Source organism: Tasmannia lanceolata, unplaced genomic scaffold (genome assembly GCF_043159265.1).
Source record: "Tasmannia lanceolata isolate RefF3 unplaced genomic scaffold, GAP_Taslan_0.1 ptg000006l, whole genome shotgun sequence".
Lineage (NCBI taxonomy): Eukaryota > Viridiplantae > Streptophyta > Magnoliopsida > Canellales > Winteraceae > Tasmannia > Tasmannia lanceolata.
In genome coordinates this window covers 4,380,027-4,399,028 of record NW_027518683.1, presented here as the reverse complement: position 1 = coordinate 4,399,028, position 19,002 = coordinate 4,380,027, and the positions used below count along the sequence as shown (strand labels likewise).

General features: G+C 37.9%; 2 protein-coding genes across 2 annotated transcripts in view; one reads left to right on the top strand and one right to left on the bottom strand.

Moving 5' to 3' along the window:
- Window positions 1-3,904: 3,904 nt before the first annotated feature.
- On the bottom strand, window positions 3,905-10,951 carry ROP10 (RHO-related protein from plants 10). The gene is made up of 8 exons (XM_077381697.1): window positions 10,586-10,951; window positions 10,079-10,166; window positions 9,397-9,506; window positions 9,242-9,305; window positions 9,038-9,102; window positions 8,851-8,916; window positions 8,652-8,752; window positions 3,905-4,404 (listed from the first exon to the last, which is right to left on the bottom strand). Exons 1-8 carry the CDS (start codon window positions 10,688-10,690, stop codon window positions 4,365-4,367), a joined length of 639 nt encoding a protein of 212 aa, XP_077237812.1. The 5' UTR covers window positions 10,691-10,951; the 3' UTR covers window positions 3,905-4,364.
- Window positions 10,952-13,513: 2,562 nt separating this feature from the next.
- The window catches only part of LOC143879342 (protease Do-like 9), a 28,976-nt gene continuing 23,487 nt past the window's right edge, over window positions 13,514-19,002 (top strand). The window contains exon 1 of the mRNA XM_077381694.1: window positions 13,514-14,714. Coding sequence (XP_077237809.1) covers window positions 14,483-14,714 — 232 coding nt within the window. The 5' untranslated portion in view covers window positions 13,514-14,482. The remainder of the gene's footprint in view (window positions 14,715-19,002) is intronic.

The following is a 19,002-nucleotide window of genomic DNA, read 5'->3' as shown; positions in this document are numbered from 1 at the left end:
CACTGCTGTTTGTTTTTTATGAGTAACTCCTCACTTTATAAAAAGTACGGTATGTCCTGCACCGTAGGATTATCCAAAGTTCCAAACCGTCCATTAGATGGGCCATACCCTAAATAGGTTATGCCCCAAAATTATTTCCATCGGTTGATTCTAACCCTCCGATCTATAGAGGGTTAGGATCAACCCTCTAACATTCAGATTGGAGGGATATGATCATCCTATGGAAATGATTTTTGGAGCATAACCTATTTAGGCTATGGCCCAACTAATGGACGGTTTGGATCATCCTATGGTGTGGGCCATACATAAAGTGAGAGTGCCCAGTAGTGTTGATAACATTTAAATGTGGTTTTTATTTTATTAGAATTTGCTATCAAGCTTCTCCTTTGGCAATTTCTCGGCAAGTGGCCTTTGTGTATGCAAAGATGCGCGCATCCAAATGTTGCTAAAATGTTCCTAGAAAATGTAAAAAAGTAATCATTACACCACAAAAAGTAAATTAGCTAAATTATAAAGTTTTGAATGAAAAATTACCTAGAAAGGGTTATAAAATTTTAAAATTACGAAAAAAATACAAGGAGGTTATGACAATTACGAGAAAAATAGAGGCCGTCAAATCAAAATAATTATTACAATCCCATATTTGCGGCATATTTGCGGGTGACCCGCGGGTTGACCCGGCCCGACACACCCGTTTGCCAGGTCTACCTATAGACCTTCAAATTTTCGCACACTTCAATCTTGCGACTTAGATTGCCATTCTGCTCCAGCCTAAACTAGAGGGTTGCCCTATGATGACTCATCATGTAAGGGTGCAAATCAGGTCGATTTTTGGGAATTCGGGTTGAGCTTTTACCAAAAAAATCATGTTGGGCTTGGGTTGATTCAAATTCATCAAGTTCAACCCGACCCGACCCAAATTCCATGTTACGAACCTGAATTGGTTTGGAACATGAGTGATGCCTTTAAAGAGAAGATCAACCTCTCAACCCGCTTCGAGAGAATGGTCAGTCCTACTTTGTGTGCAAACATACAATTTTTGGGATAAAATTCTTCATTGCTTTAAAAAAGACTACTTACATGTTATTTATAGAAAACCTTAATTGAAAATTTACTCTAAAACTCCTACCCAAGCCAATCTAGATAACCCTCATCTCTCAACTGCTATCTCTACTAAACAACTAGAGAGAAAATTACACAAGCTATAAAAATATAAACTAATTTATTTTACCCTAAGTAGGACCCATCTAGGCACGTACCATTTCACCCGCCTTGAAATCAACATTGTCCTCAAGGTTGGAGAGTAAGTGTTGGCTAGTTGATGAAAAATGAGATCTTGTGCAAGAATTTTTAAAATTCTTCTCTTCTCTTTTGCTTATTCTTTCTCCCTCATTTTAGTCATCTCTTCGTCTTGCAATTAGTCATCATTTCGCATTTCTTCATCAAGAGTTGAAACAGCTTCATTTTCAAATTGACATCATCGTGTTGTTCATCAAACCTCTTTTGCCATGCTTTTTTGAAATGATATTTAGATTTTTAATGCACGGGTGATCATGCATGAGGATAAACTTGATGGGGATAGACTAGTTGAGAGGAATGACAAATTTTCCGGCGATGACCTTGTCGGAATCAACAATGTTAAAAATCATTGATGCATTTATTTTGTGTTTTTTTTCCTTCTATATAGATTCTTTCTCTCTTCTTTTATTTCTTTTTTGTTTGGGAAGGTAACTCTTATCTTTCTTTCTATCGTATCTTCTTCATTTTTTCTTGCAAGCCTTATCGATATTACTCTTGCTGCACAAATTAAATTCCTCGCCCAGCTTCTTTAGACGTGAAGGTTCTTCTATCTCTAAGCCGAATGCCTGATACCTTTCGATTGCAACTGGCATTTAGTGAAGCTAGATGCCTTTGATCTCTCATTGTCTCCTCCTAATGATCCATTGTTCCTTCCGACTTGCTTCTACCCAAGGCCGCAAGATCATGCTGCTCTGATACCAATTGTTATGAACCCGTATCTGTTCGTAATGCGATTGATCTTCTTAGGGAGAAGATCGGCCCTTAGACCCGCCTCAAAAGTAGGGTTAGTCCTCCTTTGTGTGCAGAAAACAATTTTTGGGATAAAATTCTTCATTCCATTGAAAAAGACAACTTGCATGTTATTTATAGAAAAACCAACTTGACTGCCTTTAAAAATCCTACCCAAACCAATCTAGATAATTCATATCTCTCATACTCCTATCTATACCAAACAACTAGAGAGAAAATTCCAAGCTATAAAAATATAAACTAAGTTATCCTACCATAAGTGAGACTATCTAGGCACATAACATTCCACCCCTACGATCAAATAACAACTAGGATTGGGTCAGTTTAAGCTTTTGCTCCAAATTGAATTGGAATGGAAGCGATCCGGACCCGATTTCAATGTAAAAGTTCAACCCGAATCCTGAGAAATCGACCTGAGATGCACGCCCTCTCAATTATTCAATCATTTGTGTTAGCTGCTAGGAAGACGTGAACCCGTTTTTCCTAAAAAAGATTAGGGTCCCATTCATGCAGAAGCCCATATGAAAAGAAAAAAGGAAGCTAGTAGCCGGGCTGAATTTTTTTTCTTATTAAAACGACAGAAATGCCCCTAGTAAGAAGGCGAAGAAAGAAAAATAAGGGTGGTCTTGTAGCAAGCCATAGAACTTATGGGAAAAGAGCCCTTTTAGTTTTTTTTCTTCTCTTTTTGTGTAATAGAGAATTAGATGAACGTGAAAATCTTGGCAGAAGAGCCTCCTTAATGGTAAAAAGGAAGAGGAGAAAAGAAACATTGGGAAGGCGTAGGACCCAAAAGGGAAATTTTTGCATCTAAGATTTTGCCCCATTATCTTTGTCACTTGTATAAGTGGTAAAAAAGTTTTTTTAAAAAAAAAAAAACACTGATGGATGTAAAAATCGCCAACCAACGAGAGGCTAACACATGGCGTGTGAAGACTCAAAGGCAGTTGAGGGCAAAAGGATAATTTCACTATCCAAACCCTTCCGGAAACTACCGAGGGAAAGAGGTAATCTAGGAAACCTTCACTTCCAAAAACAGCCTTAAAGGGATATTCTAGGAAAATCTTAAGCCTGATTAGGAAAGACTTCAAAAAGTCTTAGACTCTAATCTACACTATAAAATGGGGTAGACTCCAAAGTACGCAGGCCCATTCACTCTCATTCTACTCTCTTCAGCTTGCTTAACCTTTTTACTGTTGCCGCTTCAGACTTAAGCATCGAAGAGGCTCATTCACTCTCATTCTACTCTCCAGCTCGCTTGATTGTTGCTTCTGACTTGAGCATCGAAGAGTCCCCCGAAGTCATGTGGGCAGGGTCTTCCTCCAAGGAATCCGTTCAAGTTTCAGCGACAATTTGTGTAGGTTGGTTCAAAGTTTCAAACTATAGAGCCTTTATGTCAGTCGTGGTGCAACCTTCACGTCGACTGTCGAGCAGTCTAGTGTAGCTGCTCCGTGTGGATTACTGTGCAGTCTTGGTGGTGTGTATTATCGCTAGCAGGCTGTGTTGAACTGTGGTATATCCTATTAGTGGAGTGGGCTGTATTGAATTGTGATGTAACCTTAGTTTAGACTGTTGTGTACATGTGTGGACATGCTCATTGATGTGTAACTGTTCTGCATCTTGTGAGCTTCCATGCTTTCTGTAGTTGGGCTGACGTGCTTTTGTGAGGACCATTATGCCTTTGAAAGGACTGTATTTTCTACATGTGGATTGTGCTTCCTACTTGAGACTTAGTTTATTTTTTATTTTCAGGTCATTAATCACTGACCCGAATCAATTTCCCTTTGACTTCCAGTTGTGATTGTTTATTTATGTATTCAATGCAGAAGATCGATATTCACTGGTCTTTAAACTCGCATAGACAATTAGAATAGATATATCAGAAATCAAAATAAATACAACAAATGAGACATCACCTTAAACAACACCAAGAAGGTTCTAGGATGGCCTTTTAAATCTGCCACAATTTACAGAGCTGAGGATAATTCTTAGTACCATATACCTTAACATTTCAATCTGGTCATTCTAATTGGTAATGACAAATTACCATCAGTTGATGCTTTGTTGAGCCTCAAATTGTTCCCTAAACCAACAAAAGGCTAATGAACAAGAAGGGGTTGATTAAAGCATACACACCTGCCATAACAGCAATATTTTGTGCATTTAAGATGAACAAAAAGCTTAATTACCAGAAACTTGGATTGGAAAATAAAATACAAGCGATCTTAGCTATTCAAAACCGATGACTTGTGGAGATATTCCTGATCACGTGTTAAGGTAGCTGAAAGCATGACAGATATAAATACCAGGAACGGACTTTATTCGAGGCACACGATTCTCCTCCCGCAGAGGACGTTCCTGCAATCAGAAAACACAACTGGTTCTAAGATGTCTTTGAAACAATATTGGAAAGGTCATATTCTGCACTCTCGAAAATTTTAACATGAAATTTCAAACTTGATTTGCTGATGGTTGTGCTTTTCAATGGCTCTTAGTCCACATAAACTGAACATTTTGGATAAATTAAAAATTAGACTCCACCAACTACACAGCTCTGATTATACTAACATTATGGTTAGCTTTGGTGCTACTATTTAGGATCAGCAAACAAGAAGATCAATCACTGATGCTTATTTAGATCTTGTTTTTACTAAATCAGGACAAACTATGAATATGAGAGAATAAGAGAATGTAAGAACCAAAAAGGTGATATTCTGGGAGAGATTTTGCTTTACTGATCTCTTAGAGGAGCAAATACATGTGTGTGAGGACAAGCAAACATCAAAATGACCTTTGTAACAAACACAAAGAATGACTTAAATATTACCATGGTCAGACTAAATATGGATAATCAAGGAGAGAGATAGTATGAACAGTACGATAGTGGATGGCAACTCCCTTAATGTCATTAGGTAGCTCAAGGGATTGGTTGTCCCTCCGTGGAGATTTGCTCATTTCTTTGACGAAATCAAAGATAAAACAGAAGGTTCCTCAATGGCATTCTCGCATGTAAGAAGATCGGCAAATGAGATAGCTGACAAACTAGCTAGGGATGGAGTTCATAGGCAGGAATTAGAGCAGTTTGATTTCTTACCCCCTTGACAAGACTTTTTGGATGTATTTTTGCTTTATTTCCACTTCTTTATAGTGCTATCTGTTGTACTTTCGGGGTGGACTCTCTCAGTCTTCCTCTTTGTTTTTAATGAAATTAGTTGCTATTTAAAAAAAGAGTATTTTTTGGAACTCCAACACGCATCAAGCAAAATATCTGGATCATACTGTAATCAAATCAGCTAGGTTGCCAAGAAGGGGTGGATGAGACAGATAAATGATGAAGGTTTCTAATATAGTTTTATGTGATGTACTAGGAAGACACCAAAAAAAAAAAAAAAAAATATATATATATATATATATATATATATATATATAGAGGAATAAGATTGTACGCTCGACCGTACCTAACTTTAGGTACGGTAGAGTGCCAAATCACATGGGTCCCCCATTTTTGGTGGGCATCTAAACCATTCATTTGCAAGGCCCCGTCATAGATAGGGTGCATACCAAAAATCAGCACCATTGAATCATCCTAACCCCTCTAAAACTGGAGGCCAAAATGGGCAGATTTGTGGACAAACAGTGTCTGTCCATTTTGGCCTCCACAAATGGATGGGTTAGGATGATCCTATGGAGCTAATTTTTGGTATGCACCCTATCTATGATGGGGCCTTGCAAATGAATAGTTTGGATGCCCACCAAAAATGGGGGACCCATGTGATTTGGCACTCTACCGTACCTAACTCTAGGTACGGTCGAGTGTACAATCTTATTCCTCATATATATATATATATATAGAGAGAGAGAGAGAGAGAGAGAGGAAAAGGATTGTGAGCTTGAGCGTTGGAACCTTATGGTGAGCTTGAGCTCTCAAACCAATGAGGCCCACATTGTTAGGATGATCCAAAGCATTCACTAGAAAGGGCCTTACATAGATAGGGTGTGTACAAAAAATCAGCTCCATAGGATCATCCTAACCCATCCATTTGTGAAGGTCAAAATGGACAGACCACAAATCTGCCCATTTTTGCCCTCCACTTTTGGAGGGGTTAGGATGATTCAATGGAGCTGATTTTTGGTACACACCCTATCTATGATAGGGCCTTGCAAATGAATGGTTTGGATCCTCACAGAAATTGTGGGACCCATGTGAATGATGCACTCAAGCGCACCATTTGGTTCCAACGCTCAAGCGCACGAACATATTCCTCATATATATATATATATATATACACACAGAAAAAAAAATATACGTGAAAAAACATACACAGATATTCACCCATCGGTGTCCATTTTTTTTCCGGGGTAAGTAGATTTTATTAAGAAAGAAGAACAGATGGTTACAGAAGATTATAAGAATCGAAATTGGGGACAATCAGATGAATCATTATTCAGAAAATTACAAATCTCATTAGAAAGAAATGCCTAACCATCTGAGATACATTTTGTAGCACACAATTCGGCACCTTCACTCCATTCTGAAAATGTGAGTGATTTTCAAGCCATGTGCAGGAAGAAGACTTAGAAGGGAATGGATACTGTTTATAGTTATGACCTTTAAAACACATCTATGTCCATTACAAAACGATGAAAGTTCAGTTGTTGCAATGTGAAACAGTAACAGGGTCACTTAAAATGGAGCAGACAGGATGACATCATACTGAAATTATTGATTAGTCTAGGAAGTTAACTCCTAGTAGTCACAGGCTGCTAACAGACACATAATGAATCCCCTACAGATTGTAATTTAAGTGGCTGGGAACATCCACCATGTCTGACATGTAAGCCATCAAATTACACAAGTAAATATTGTCACCAATGCCCATTGCTTCCAAAATTGTCTTGGATTTCTAATGTCTTTTCACTTTCACTTTCTACAGAGGGAGGTTTGGGGGTCTCATTTGAAACAAGTTCTAAAATTGTCGTGGATTTCTAATGTCATGTTCTCCAAAACCCAAAAGCAAACTCTCTTACATTCGTGGACCCTACCACTCTTTCCTCTTTGACACCATACCCTTCCATCTTCCATTCAACCAAACCTGCCATTCACTCTCTGCTCGGTTGAATTTCCACATAAATAGGCATCAAAATGAAGTAATGAAATATAAATAAATCAAATAACATGGATTATGGACTTTTCTAACTTGGACCATTGATGGAATGTTGTAGAGTATTTGAGCTGATGTACCAATAAGTGTTGTAGACTGAGGCCGTTGAAAAGATTGAACATGAAAAGAACAGTTTTAGCCTTGAGCAAATAGACTGATGACAATCCGGTTGGTCAAGAGGGGTCAAGGAAGTAGAGGGAAAAAATAGACTGATGTTAAAATTTCTGAAATAGTTACCATTTTCCTGTATGCATCGAATGATGTGAATGCAAAGGATGTTAAAGAAACAATGCCATCTAACCAAATTCCAGAGAATGATTCAGATGAAGAGCACTTTAAGCCAACTTTATGGAGTTTCACATGGACGGAAGCTTATATCATATGATTTAGAGAATCCTCCTAGAAGTCTAAGAGTCGATACTTGCATCTGAACTCCTAACCAAGAATTATTTGGACTGGATTCAATGAGCTCTGACAAATTTTCTGTAGTGACTGGTGGAATCCTTATTATAGCTCAGCCAAGTGAAAGCAAGGATGGTGAATGTTGCTAGAAATCGGATCTAAATGATCAATTTCTCATCTTTATATACACTATTTTTTGTGGCTTGAGTCTTCATTAGAGACATTTTGTGGTTGTGCAAAAACTGGTATCTTGTCAATAACATCTGGTTTGAACTTAAAAGATCCATGATAAAGATGTCAGAGGAGAAAGTATTAGGCATCGGATCCAAATTTCATCGTTCGCCAATGTTACATTGTTATATGTAGTCTCCTTCATATTGAATATTGAATAGCTTCCTCCATATTGAACATAGCAATCACCAACCAAATTCATAAGATAAACTAGAGTTGAAAATTCTGATCTGCAGGCCAATATACTCCAAACTTGGCTTAACTCACAGAAATTATGTGACATAAAAGGCAATGCATGTGGGATCCCAAACATTAGAACATGTATCACTACTTCATTCAAAAATTATTATTAGAAATTTTTCATTCAATGTTGAGATAACAAAGACAAGGATAGTAAATGAATCTTAAGGGGCCGTTTGGATATGCGGATTTTAGAATCTTGGATTTCCTCAAAATTGTAGATGGGAGACAAGAGACAAAAGAAACCATTTTCTGATTTCTTGCCCTTCTTTCCGACAGCAAGAGAGCAGGCGACCGTCCCATGTTTCCAGGTTTTAGAAATCTCGGGATGGGGGAGAGATTTCTAAAACCTGGATTTCTTACTTAAAATCCAAGAAACGTTGTCAGTACAGCATACAGCAGCTTGATCATGAACCCTCTTTTACACTGTTTTCAAACTAAAACCTGGATTCTAAAATCCACATATCCAAACAGCCCCTAAATGAATCTTAGGTATATACAGAAAAGCACAAGCAGGACACTAAGTTTTCAGGGGGGGGCAAAAAAAATGGATGTAGTGAGTCTACTGACAATAGTGAACATCCACGGCGCGGCTTTTTCTTCTGTTCCTTTTGTTTAGTCGATGGCTGAATAACTACTTTGATTGCAGCATCAAAAACAGCTTTGACATTCTGCAAATTGGACATAATTTTTTATTTTGTATCAGCAAATAGCCAGCCAAATTTGGTGGAACTACTTAGGTCATGAATAATAGAATTTTCACCATCACCTGTTGGGTTTTTGAGCTGCATTCAACATAATAAGCAGCGCCAATATGCTTTCGGAGTTCCTCTCCCTGACATCAACCAGAACAATTACATTCAACAATACGAGCATACAATTAGATAATTCTCGAAAAACATAAGATAATAATATACTGATAGATGGGCATGCTCAACATGGTGCAGGAATCATACTTGTGCAGTTGTCACAGGCACTAAGCCAGGATGATCAGACAAATAATACTTATCCTCACGAAGATCTGCACATCCATCACAAAGTTCTCTTAGTGCACAGACTTGTGAATTATTCCTGATAATAGGTGCATGCATAAAATGTAAAATTTACTGCATAGTGCTTAAAGTATCAAACGATAGGAGATATTTTGTTCTGCATCTTACCCAATTTAGTGCCAGCCAGTACAACTGGAACTCCAGGGGCGAAATGTTGAAGTTCAGGAATCCACTGGGAAGCATTTGCATAAGAAACAGCTCAATATACAGAAAACTCATTCAAGAATCCAAATACAAAACCTAGAATTCTTGGGAATAAGCACCTTTTTCAGTATGTTTTCATAGCTCGCACGGCTGACTAAAGAGAAAGCTAACACAAAAACATCTGCTCCTCTGTAGCTCAGAGGCCTTAATCTATTGTAATCCTCTTGCCCTATACAGAAAAATAATATTTGCCTTGAAAGACGAAAACGGAAGAAAAAGTTAACGCTCCCAATTCAGCAGTTATAAAATGAGAAAAACTAAATTCATTTGGAAGTTCTATACTTAAGAAAACATCCACAGGGCTTAAATCCGATCGAGAAGTTGTGTAATTTCACCAGTGGAGGACTCAGCCTATTTTATTAATGGAAAATAATATTCTTTTAGGAACAAGAAGAATTTCAAATCCCAATTCAGTATTCTTTATTACAGGGGAAAAACCCATTTAGTTCAGAAAAACATACATTAAAAAAAGGTTCCAGAGAGCCTCCTAAAAGAGTTTGAAAATTTTATCAGAGGAAGACTAAATATATTTATTCATAATCCTAAAGAAAAATAACATTTATGCTGAAAGTGATAAATAGGTAAATACGAAAAAGAAGAGAAATTCAAATTCCAAACTCCAATTCTGCATTTGCTATTTCAAATCAAAATATGAAAAACCCATTTCATCTTGAAAAAACATATACCCAAAAAAGCATCTGCAGAACCCAGATTCGATTAAAAAAAGGTGCAAATTTATACCAGCAGTGTCCCAGAGGCCTAAATTGACAGTAATCCCTTCGACAACGGCATTCGCACTGAAGTTATCAAACACAGTGGGTACATAATCCTAACACCAAAAACCAAAAACCAAAAATGAGAACACAAAGCATTAAACAACAATAACAAGAGAAAGAAAAACAGAAGCAGAATCAAGATGCACAAAAACTAACCAAACAAGTAAATAAAATCAAAACAAGAATAACAAAAACAATGAAAAAAAAGAAGGAAATAAAGCATAGACTAGTAATCATCCCTTTCTACAATTTAGGGCCCTTTGCAATCATCCAAGATTAGTACAAATTCTAAATTTTATCAACCTTGGAGAATTTAAACAAGAAACTAAATAAACAAATAATTAAAACAAAACAGTAATAACACAGACACTGCCAAAAAAGAAAAGAAACATAGACTAACATTAGAGAATTTAAACAAGAAGAGCAGAGACAGTGACCAAACATTAGAAGAATATGAAAAAGGAAGAATTACAGTGGGGAATTTGTTGCTGGTGTAGCAGATGAGCATACAAGTCTTCCCAACAGCACCATCTCCAACAGTAACGCATTTGATGAACTTTGAAGCATTTGATGCCATTGTTTAACAGCTAAGCTTATGCCCTAGAAAGAATAGATGTGGAGATTTTTGTTTCAGAAAAAGGGATAGAGAAAATTGGAAAGTTCACATGATTCTCACTCTCTTCGGTAGCTGCTTTTTTGCTGGGAACTTAAATGGGTCTAACTGGGTTTCCCCTTTTTCCTTTCTTTTCCGTCTGAGAGAGATGATTTGGTTCTCAGTAGAAAGCAGAATTAGAAAACGAGTTTCTTGGTTCCCAAATGCAGTTCCCCCAACCACTTTCTAAAATCCATAATTGCACTAAATTCATCTTGTCTTTTATTATTAAAACAGCTGTACGAGGTTATTACGTACAGTTCCCAAAAAGCTCTCGGAAGCCAATAAAATTAGAAAATACAAGATGACTTTGTGAGGTTATTGAAACCATGGTAGTTCAAACATTAGTAGCCTTGCTAAATTCTCCATATTTAGTGAATTCGACTGTTTTAGGAATTATTTAAAAAAACACACACACAATGGGGCCCGCATTATTCGATGATACAAAACATTCATTTGTTGGGCCCCAACATAAATACGCTGCAATTGGTGAATTGGGGGGAATAGTGCAATTTGAGGGTATTATCATAAACTAGAGGGGTGTTTTGGTCAATTAAAATAGGGCAAATAGTTCATATAGCTTGCTTAAACAAGGGATCAACTTGTTGGAGATAAGAAAGATGTTGTTTACAAAGGGACAAACCCCCCAGACAGTTTAGTAATAAAGGAACAGGAACCATTCATTTTAATGAAGCCTTTTCTTCCCTGTGCCACCCTCATAAATACACTAGAGAGGGTGGATGGGGGAAGAAAAGGGGGAGAATATATCGCTTCTAGAAAATTTATTTGAAAGCAACTTGGTGTTAGCATGGTCCGTGAGGAGAGCTGTCTCTTTCCGGTTTAAAAATAATGTAGTTAGGGTCAACTTGTTCAGAAAAGAAGTTTTTGTGGTCCGTTCTATATTGGCGTAGGGGGAAAACTAAAATGGTTTCAAGGTAAGAACTTTCTGTTAGATGGGTTGGCTTTTCCACTTTACATATTGCAAGGACAAAAGCAAAAGAATTGCTTTAAAGCAAGGATTGGTGAAGAAAGTTGAATGATTGGAGACCTTCAGGGTCCATGGCAAGTATAGAGTGAGCAAAGATGAGGAGAGACTGGAAAGTAATGGGTAGGTTCCAATTAAAAGCCCCTTACTAGGGGCTGTTTGATGTATTGAAATTTTTTGTTGAATTTTCTTCATAGAAATGATTCTTTTAATGTTTGGTTAACTCATTTTCTACGAATTTTTCTTGTTTTCAAGAAACTTTGCAAACTTACCTTACCTTCCTGAAATTTTTGATTGGTAATCACACCCAAAAAATCACCGAAACCACAATAGATTGGACTTGTAGTTGTGACGAGACCTAGAGAGAGAGAGAGAGAGAGAGAGAGAGAGAGAGAGAGAGAGAGAGAGATTCATTGGACAAATGGACAGTGTGATAATTGGTTTTGATCACCAATCTGGGGAAGATGCTATAAAGTTTATCACTGTTAGGATTTTTGTCCCTGACAATCACCCTGAGCCCCAAGTGTGCCATATGTGTACCATCAAGTTCGCTTATTCGGTTGGTGGACATAAGCCCGGTACATTGCATTGGCCCCATCTTATTGATGTGACGTCCATTTAACATGGGACCAGGACAATAGGCATCGATGATTCAGAAATGTGTCATATGTGACACCTGATCAAATCTGTCAAAAATAAAAAAATAAAAAAAATTGTGACACCTGATCAACATATAGGATCGTTTACTGTGTAAGTGTAAATATTGGGTAAGCCTTGCATGATCCTTTCATCTTACTGGGACTCTAGGAGAATACATATGTACAATGTGCAGAGGGGAGCCCCCTCCCCCATCTTATTGCATCAAATTAGGCTTCGCTCTCAGTAAATAATACTGTACACCTATGTAAAATAATATCAAAAAAAGGTATTTTTTGGTGCCCAATTTGTTTGGTTGCAAGTAAAAAAATTCTATTGAATTTTTGTGAAAAAAGAGGGGAGACAAGAGAGGGGACAAGCATTTATTAGACAATGATGTTATTATGAATGGAGAGAAAGGGAAGAGAGAGACCATTCCTTAGTAAATTACATGGAGATTTCCACTGTAATGCTAATATCCCCACAAAAATCCAATGTATTTTTTATTTTTTACTAGCAACCAAACGAAGCAACGAAAGAAATTCGACTCAAAGAAGGGGACAATCCCTGAGGCTCTGTTCACTTGCCTTCTCAAGAAAGGAAAGAGGAAGAAAGTAAGCCAAATTTTCTCATGATTGGACATTTTCCGCCGTTTACTTGTTTTCTCAGGAAAGCAGATTTACACACGTGGAAATTCTATATAATTATGTGGAAAACCAACTTTCTTGTACTTTTCCTCTAAATTTTCTCACCAAAATGATGAGAAAATTATTTTCCTGAGAAAACCACTTTGCCTGCATATTTTCTTTCTTTCTCGGCTAAGTGAACAATAAGAAAAAAGAATTTTCTCACAGTTTCTTTTCCACGTCAGATTCTTTTGCTTTCTTTTCTTCTCCTGCCGCTAGAAAACAAGTGAACGGAATCTAAGGAAATACAAGGAGGAAATTTGCCCAGCATCACTCCCCGACATGCTTTGTCGGACTCTGGTATTTCTCCTTCTGATCTTGTTATAGCTTGAGAATCTTTTTTTGTCATGCCTAGTCTAGATTTTGATATGTCAATTGATTTTTTCCCAATTGCTCCATTGATTATCCTGTTACTTAGCTTGTTGCATTTCACTCAATCACTCCCTATCATTATAAAGAATTTTTTTTGTTAGGTATCTCTTTAGTAAAGGAGCCAACCAATTTGGAAGAGGATTTATAACATCCAAAGAGGAAGAGAGCAGTGGAAGAAGAGATAGATGCCTCATAGAAGAATCAAACATGAGTAGTGTACTCTCTGTCAGAAGGAAAAATCCAGTAGGGTGCAAGTGGGTCTGTACCTGTAAGTTTAAACCATATGGTTCTATTGAGAGGTGCATTGTTCTGGTAGCAAAGGGCATTGCTCAAATCTACGTCATTGATTACGTTGATACACAAATACAAAATCAATTAGAGTCCTCTCCATTGATGCGAACAAAGATTGACCTCTATATCAACTGGATGTTATTAAATGGATATCTTGAACAAGTCTATATGACACTTCCTCCTCATGGATTTGTTCGCAAGAGCGAGAAGGGGTGTTTATTTGCAGTACATGGACACCTCAATATCTTATTTGCAGTACATGGTCACCCGGAAGATGATTTGGCTTGCTCTCCAAGAGACAGGAGATTCACAACTGGTTATTAGGGCTCTCTCTTCTTCTTGGGTTTCTGTTCATAAACAGGGGAAAAAAACAAAAGAATAAAGAAGAGGGTGAAAAAAAAAACCCTAATTAAGAAATGGAAGAACGAAAGAGGAAAAGGGGCCGAAAGCCAAAGACACCAGTCACCGGAACCCTAGAAATCCCCGAGACTGATCTCCCTACTGAGCCCCGTAAACGGGGCAGTCCTTCAAAGTCACCAATCCCTTCAAAGTCTCCAATCCCTTCAAAGTCCCCAATTCCTTCCAAAAAAACCCGAGAACGGAGTTTTCGTAAATCCCCCATTGCGAAGAAGTTCTTTTTTTTTTTTTTTTTTTTTTCCTTTTTTTTATATTGGTTCTCGTTCTATCTTGAACAATGGAGACTCTGAATTAGTCGTATCAGAGAGGCATAATTCGGAGAATCCGTTGATGGACGCTGTTGTGAAGGTTTTTTGTGTTCATACAGAGCCGAGTTTTTCACTTCCATGGCAGATGAAGCGTCAGTATAGTTCGAGCAGTAGTGGGTTTGTCATAGGTGGGCGACGGGTGCTGACAAATGTGCATTCTGTTGAGCATCACACTCAGGTTAAGCTAAAGAAACGTGGGTCGGATTCGAAATACCTGGCAACCGTGCTTGCGATTGGGACCGAATGTGATATAGGTAACAGGGCAAAGCTACTGATTGTGATTTGATTAGATGTTATTTAATGGGTTCAATGGAATTTGTGTTCTGGAGCTGCATGAAAGAATTAAATTGACAATGACTTGTCGAAGAGCTTTACATTTCACTGCTTGTGATTTATTTAAATATTGCTTAATGTTGTAGGTAAGTTTAGTCATTACTTAGAGTATTAGGGGTATTATTGTCATTGTACCATTGTTGCCCTAGGCCTATATATACATCATTTACATTAGGAGCTCTTTGGAGACTCTCCATCCTTCACTCTTCTTCTTCTTCCTCTCTTTCTAACCTTGATCCCATTTCTATCATGGTATCAAAGCAAAGATCCAAATGGGAAAGAAGAAAGAAGAAGAGTCTCTCTCCACGCATCTCTCTCGCCTCGCGCTCTCCCTCTCTTTGTTTTTGCGCATAGCGCAATTATCCTTTTTTGTTCTCTAAACTATCTCCACAAAATCCCTACAGTATCACTCTTAAATTTTCTCCACCTATTTTCTCTCCCTTGATTCTCTCTCGAAAACCCACAAAACATTTTCTTTCCTTTTTTTAATTTCCTAGATCCCCCAAGATTCTCCCTAAAATATTGCGCATCTCTCAGATTTTGGGCAAACCCATAATTGAGTAAATACTCCCTAGAATTTCTCTGAAATCTCTCTCTCTCTCAATTTCCTCTGCCTTAAATCATGTTCCGGAAAAAAAACACACATACATTCATCTCTCTCTAGTTTGCTGCAACCCTCTACTCCCCTCTCTTTGTTGCCGTGAAGCTCCTCCATCCCACTTTTGGGTTGCCTTAAACCCATTTTTGGGTTCTCCTCCCTTCACAAATCTCCATTCAAACCCCAGATCTCAGCCAAAATCTCGTATTCTTTCTTTCTCTTTTGAATTCATTGGGGAAGCTTCTCAAACATTTTTTTGGCTTTCTAAATCTCCACTCCAACCCTTTATTTTCTTTTTTTAATATATATTTTTGGCCTCTTTGGCTCTTCACTCAAAACTCCCAATCTCAACTCATAATCTCAGATCCCTTTTTTACCATACTTTCTCACCATCATCCCAAATTGCTCTCAATACACCCAAGCTTCCTCCAAATCTCTATATTTTCTCTTACTTTGGGTTGTTATCCAAGGCCCATACCAAGTGTTAGCTGAAATGTCCGAAAGAGGTATGGTGCCTTGGAAGTCTTCTTTTATAGTTGTTGGTGTTTTTTATTTTTTATTTTGTTGCCTTATGGCTGTCTTCTTATCATCTCTTATCTTTTTCTTTCCATTGTCTTCTTTGTCATTTGCGTTGTTTGTGTTTTTGTATGTCCTTTATGTTGTTATTCAAGGCGCATACTAAGTGTTTTGTGAAATGTTCAACGGAGGTGTTGCGCCTTGCTTTTCATCTTTTGGTTGCAAGTTGAGAGCCCGTGGCTTCAACTTGAGGGGGAGTGTTGTCATGTGGTTCTTTGTATCTTTTCTTTAGGGGGAGTATTGTCCTCTTTGTTGTCTTTTGTTGAGAAGGAGTTTTGTTAGTATTGTCTTTATCTTCTTGAGGTAGTGTTGTCTTGTTTTCATGTCTTGTTGTTATTTCTCTTGATGCTGTCCTCTTTGTTTTCTTTCCTTGAGCGAGTTTTGTCTTGATGTCTTCTAGTCTTGTTGTCGACTTGTCTTGTTGTCAACATTACTTATGTTATTTTGTCTTCTCTGGGCCCATGTAGTCTCGGGCGCCCGAGGGGGTGTTGTTGTGCTCCCTAGTCAGTCCTGTTGTCTCCTCTTTACATTGTTCGTTTTCTCGTCTCTTTATCTTCTCGGCTTTATGCCCTATCCCTTCCTTTTTCGAGCAATGGCTTCCATATCAATCGTTGGTTGTCTCTCTTATAGGTGACAATCTTTTCCTGCCGACCTGTCTTTTCCGAGCCATAGTTTCCCCATCGTTGATTGGCTCTTTTCAGGCGACGATGTTCTTGCCGTCGACCTAGTCTCCAGACGATGGTGTCCCCATCGTTGGTTGGTTTATCTTTTCCCTCATTTTCTTCTTGTCTTCAGGCGATGATGTTCATACTGTCGACCATGTCACCAGACGATGGTTTCCCCATCGTTGGTTGGTTACCCTCTTTCTCTTCTTAGTCTTCAGGCGATGGTTTCCCCGTTGACCTTGTCTCTGATGGTTTCCCCATCGGTGGTTATCTTCTATTGGCATGGTGCTGCTTAGCTGGTGTTTCTGCTCGTGGTGCTTCGCCGTTTCTCATGTGCGCACCTTTGGTGTGCCTATTTTGCTCGCTGGACCGTTACTTGTTCCTGCCATGACGCCTACATTGCTCGTTGATATGTAGATTTGCTCGTCTTGCTCTCATTAAGGTGGAGGCCCTGTTTGATTGCTCTCGCTGTAGTGTTACTTCAGGGGGGGGGCTGCTCTTTTTGGTGGTCGTCGATCTCGCTGCTGTACTTTTGGCCGTTGCTGTCTTTTTGTTATGTTTTCATTATGTTACCACACCAGCTTGAGGATGAGTGTTATACCAAGTTGGATGTGTTTATGAGCTTATTGTACTTTTTGATGTATGATCCTTTTTTTGTTATATTTTTAGTTGTTTGTTGTAGTTGTTTGTAGCAAGCTGGAGTTCCATAGTATATACACTCCAGTTTAAGGGGGAGTGTTGAATAATGTTGTAGGGAAGTTTAGTCATTACTTAGAGTATTAGGGGTATTATTGTCATTGTACCATTGTTGCCCTAGATGGGCCTATATATACATCATTTACATGAGGAGCTCCCTAGTGGAGACTCTCCATCCTTCACTCCACTTCTTCTTCCTCTCTTTCTAACCCTAATCCCATTTCTAACAGGTTTAATGGAATTTGTGTTTTGGAGCTGCATTAAAGCATTGGATTGGCAATGACTTGTGAAAGAACTTCACATTGATTTAATTTATTCACATATTTTGATTTGGGGTGGGAATGCCTTAGGATCACTCTTGACAGGTGATGTCATTTGACTAAATATTGTGAAAGTGTTGATGTATAAGCTTTCATATTCTGTTTTGGTAAATTGGTCATTCATGTATTAGAAGAGCTTTGATTATTTTAGGAGAACTTGATGCAATAACCTAGAATTCATGTATGTAAGAATGAAACAACCATTATGTGGTTCTAATGGACTTGAGTATGATTTCTAGTGAAGATTCCTGATTTTATGCTCTTATTTAGTTTGGTTGCTCTTTCAATGTTATAAGGAAACGCACCTGCATTCTCAGGAAAAGCAGCAAATGGATTATAGCAATCATTTCTTGTTAATAATAGATATAAGTGCAATGTTTTCTTTGACATTCCTTAATTCCATTTGTTACTTGGCATGTACCAATTGCCAGCGGATCATTCATTTTCTGTCTTAGTAACATATGTGGTGTGCATGCTTTTGTCGGTGATTCAATGGATGTTGCTTTCAATCCCATGTGTGGTATGCCCACATTTTAGAAACTACGAAATATTAGTGAGCAAAATATCAAAACTGTGTTTTCAATTTCACATTACTCAAGCTTGCTTTCCCCAAGGCCAGAGTTGAAGTGTGGTCCACTACAACCGTACTTCTGCTATCTTGGACTATGATGTATTGGACATTTCTTTGCAAGGTGCAAGGTTTTAAAACTCTGAAAGTTCCTCTTCATCACTTCACAGTGGACGAAGTGGTAATTTGCAGTATTAGGCTGCCCAAACATGGTACTGTTGGTGATGTTACTCATAGAACTGTTGGTGATGTTATCCATGACGTGAAAACAAAGGTCGAGCTGTCTCATCCTAATGCTGATCTTCCATTGCTTTAGGTTTTCTTTCACTAGATGAAAAAACGCTTCCCCATAAAACCGGCCACAACATTTTAGTCACAGCATGAAGTGATTACTTAACTATCTAGTCTTACACAATGGTGGTAAAGAGGTGGGGGGTATTAAAACTATGAAATAGACAAGCACAAGATGCATTCTTCATGTGATATGTGTTTTTAAAGTTACTGGCTGACTAATAAATAATAGTATCTATTGAATCAAAATAGTATATATTTATATCAATTGCACTTAGGAAATAGACAAGCACAAGCTGCATTCTTCATGTGATATGTGTTTTTAAATTTACTGCTGAGTGTTGACTAATAAATAATAGTATCTATTGAATCAAAATAGTATATATTTATATTAACTGCACTCAGGAGCTCTCTTTTATCCTGGTGATTTTTCTTTCTGACAGCCATGGTGTGTTTTGTGGGACTATGTGCTACCACTTCAAGTACATGAATATG

What these genes read in the sequence shown, in the direction of transcription:
- ROP10 (XM_077381697.1), bottom strand. Translation starts at nt 10,690, where the DNA reads ATGGCATCAAATGCTTCAAAGTTCATCAAATGCGTTACTGTTGGAGAT. An exon ending in TGCCTGTGACAACTGCACAA is followed by an intron (nt 8,917 to 9,037) that starts GTATGATTCCTG and finishes GGTTGATGTCAG; the next exon opens with GGAGAGGAACTCCGAAAGCA. An exon ending in GCAGCTCAAAAACCCAACAG is followed by an intron (nt 8,753 to 8,850) that starts GTGATGGTGAAA and finishes TCCAATTTGCAG; the next exon opens with AATGTCAAAGCTGTTTTTGA.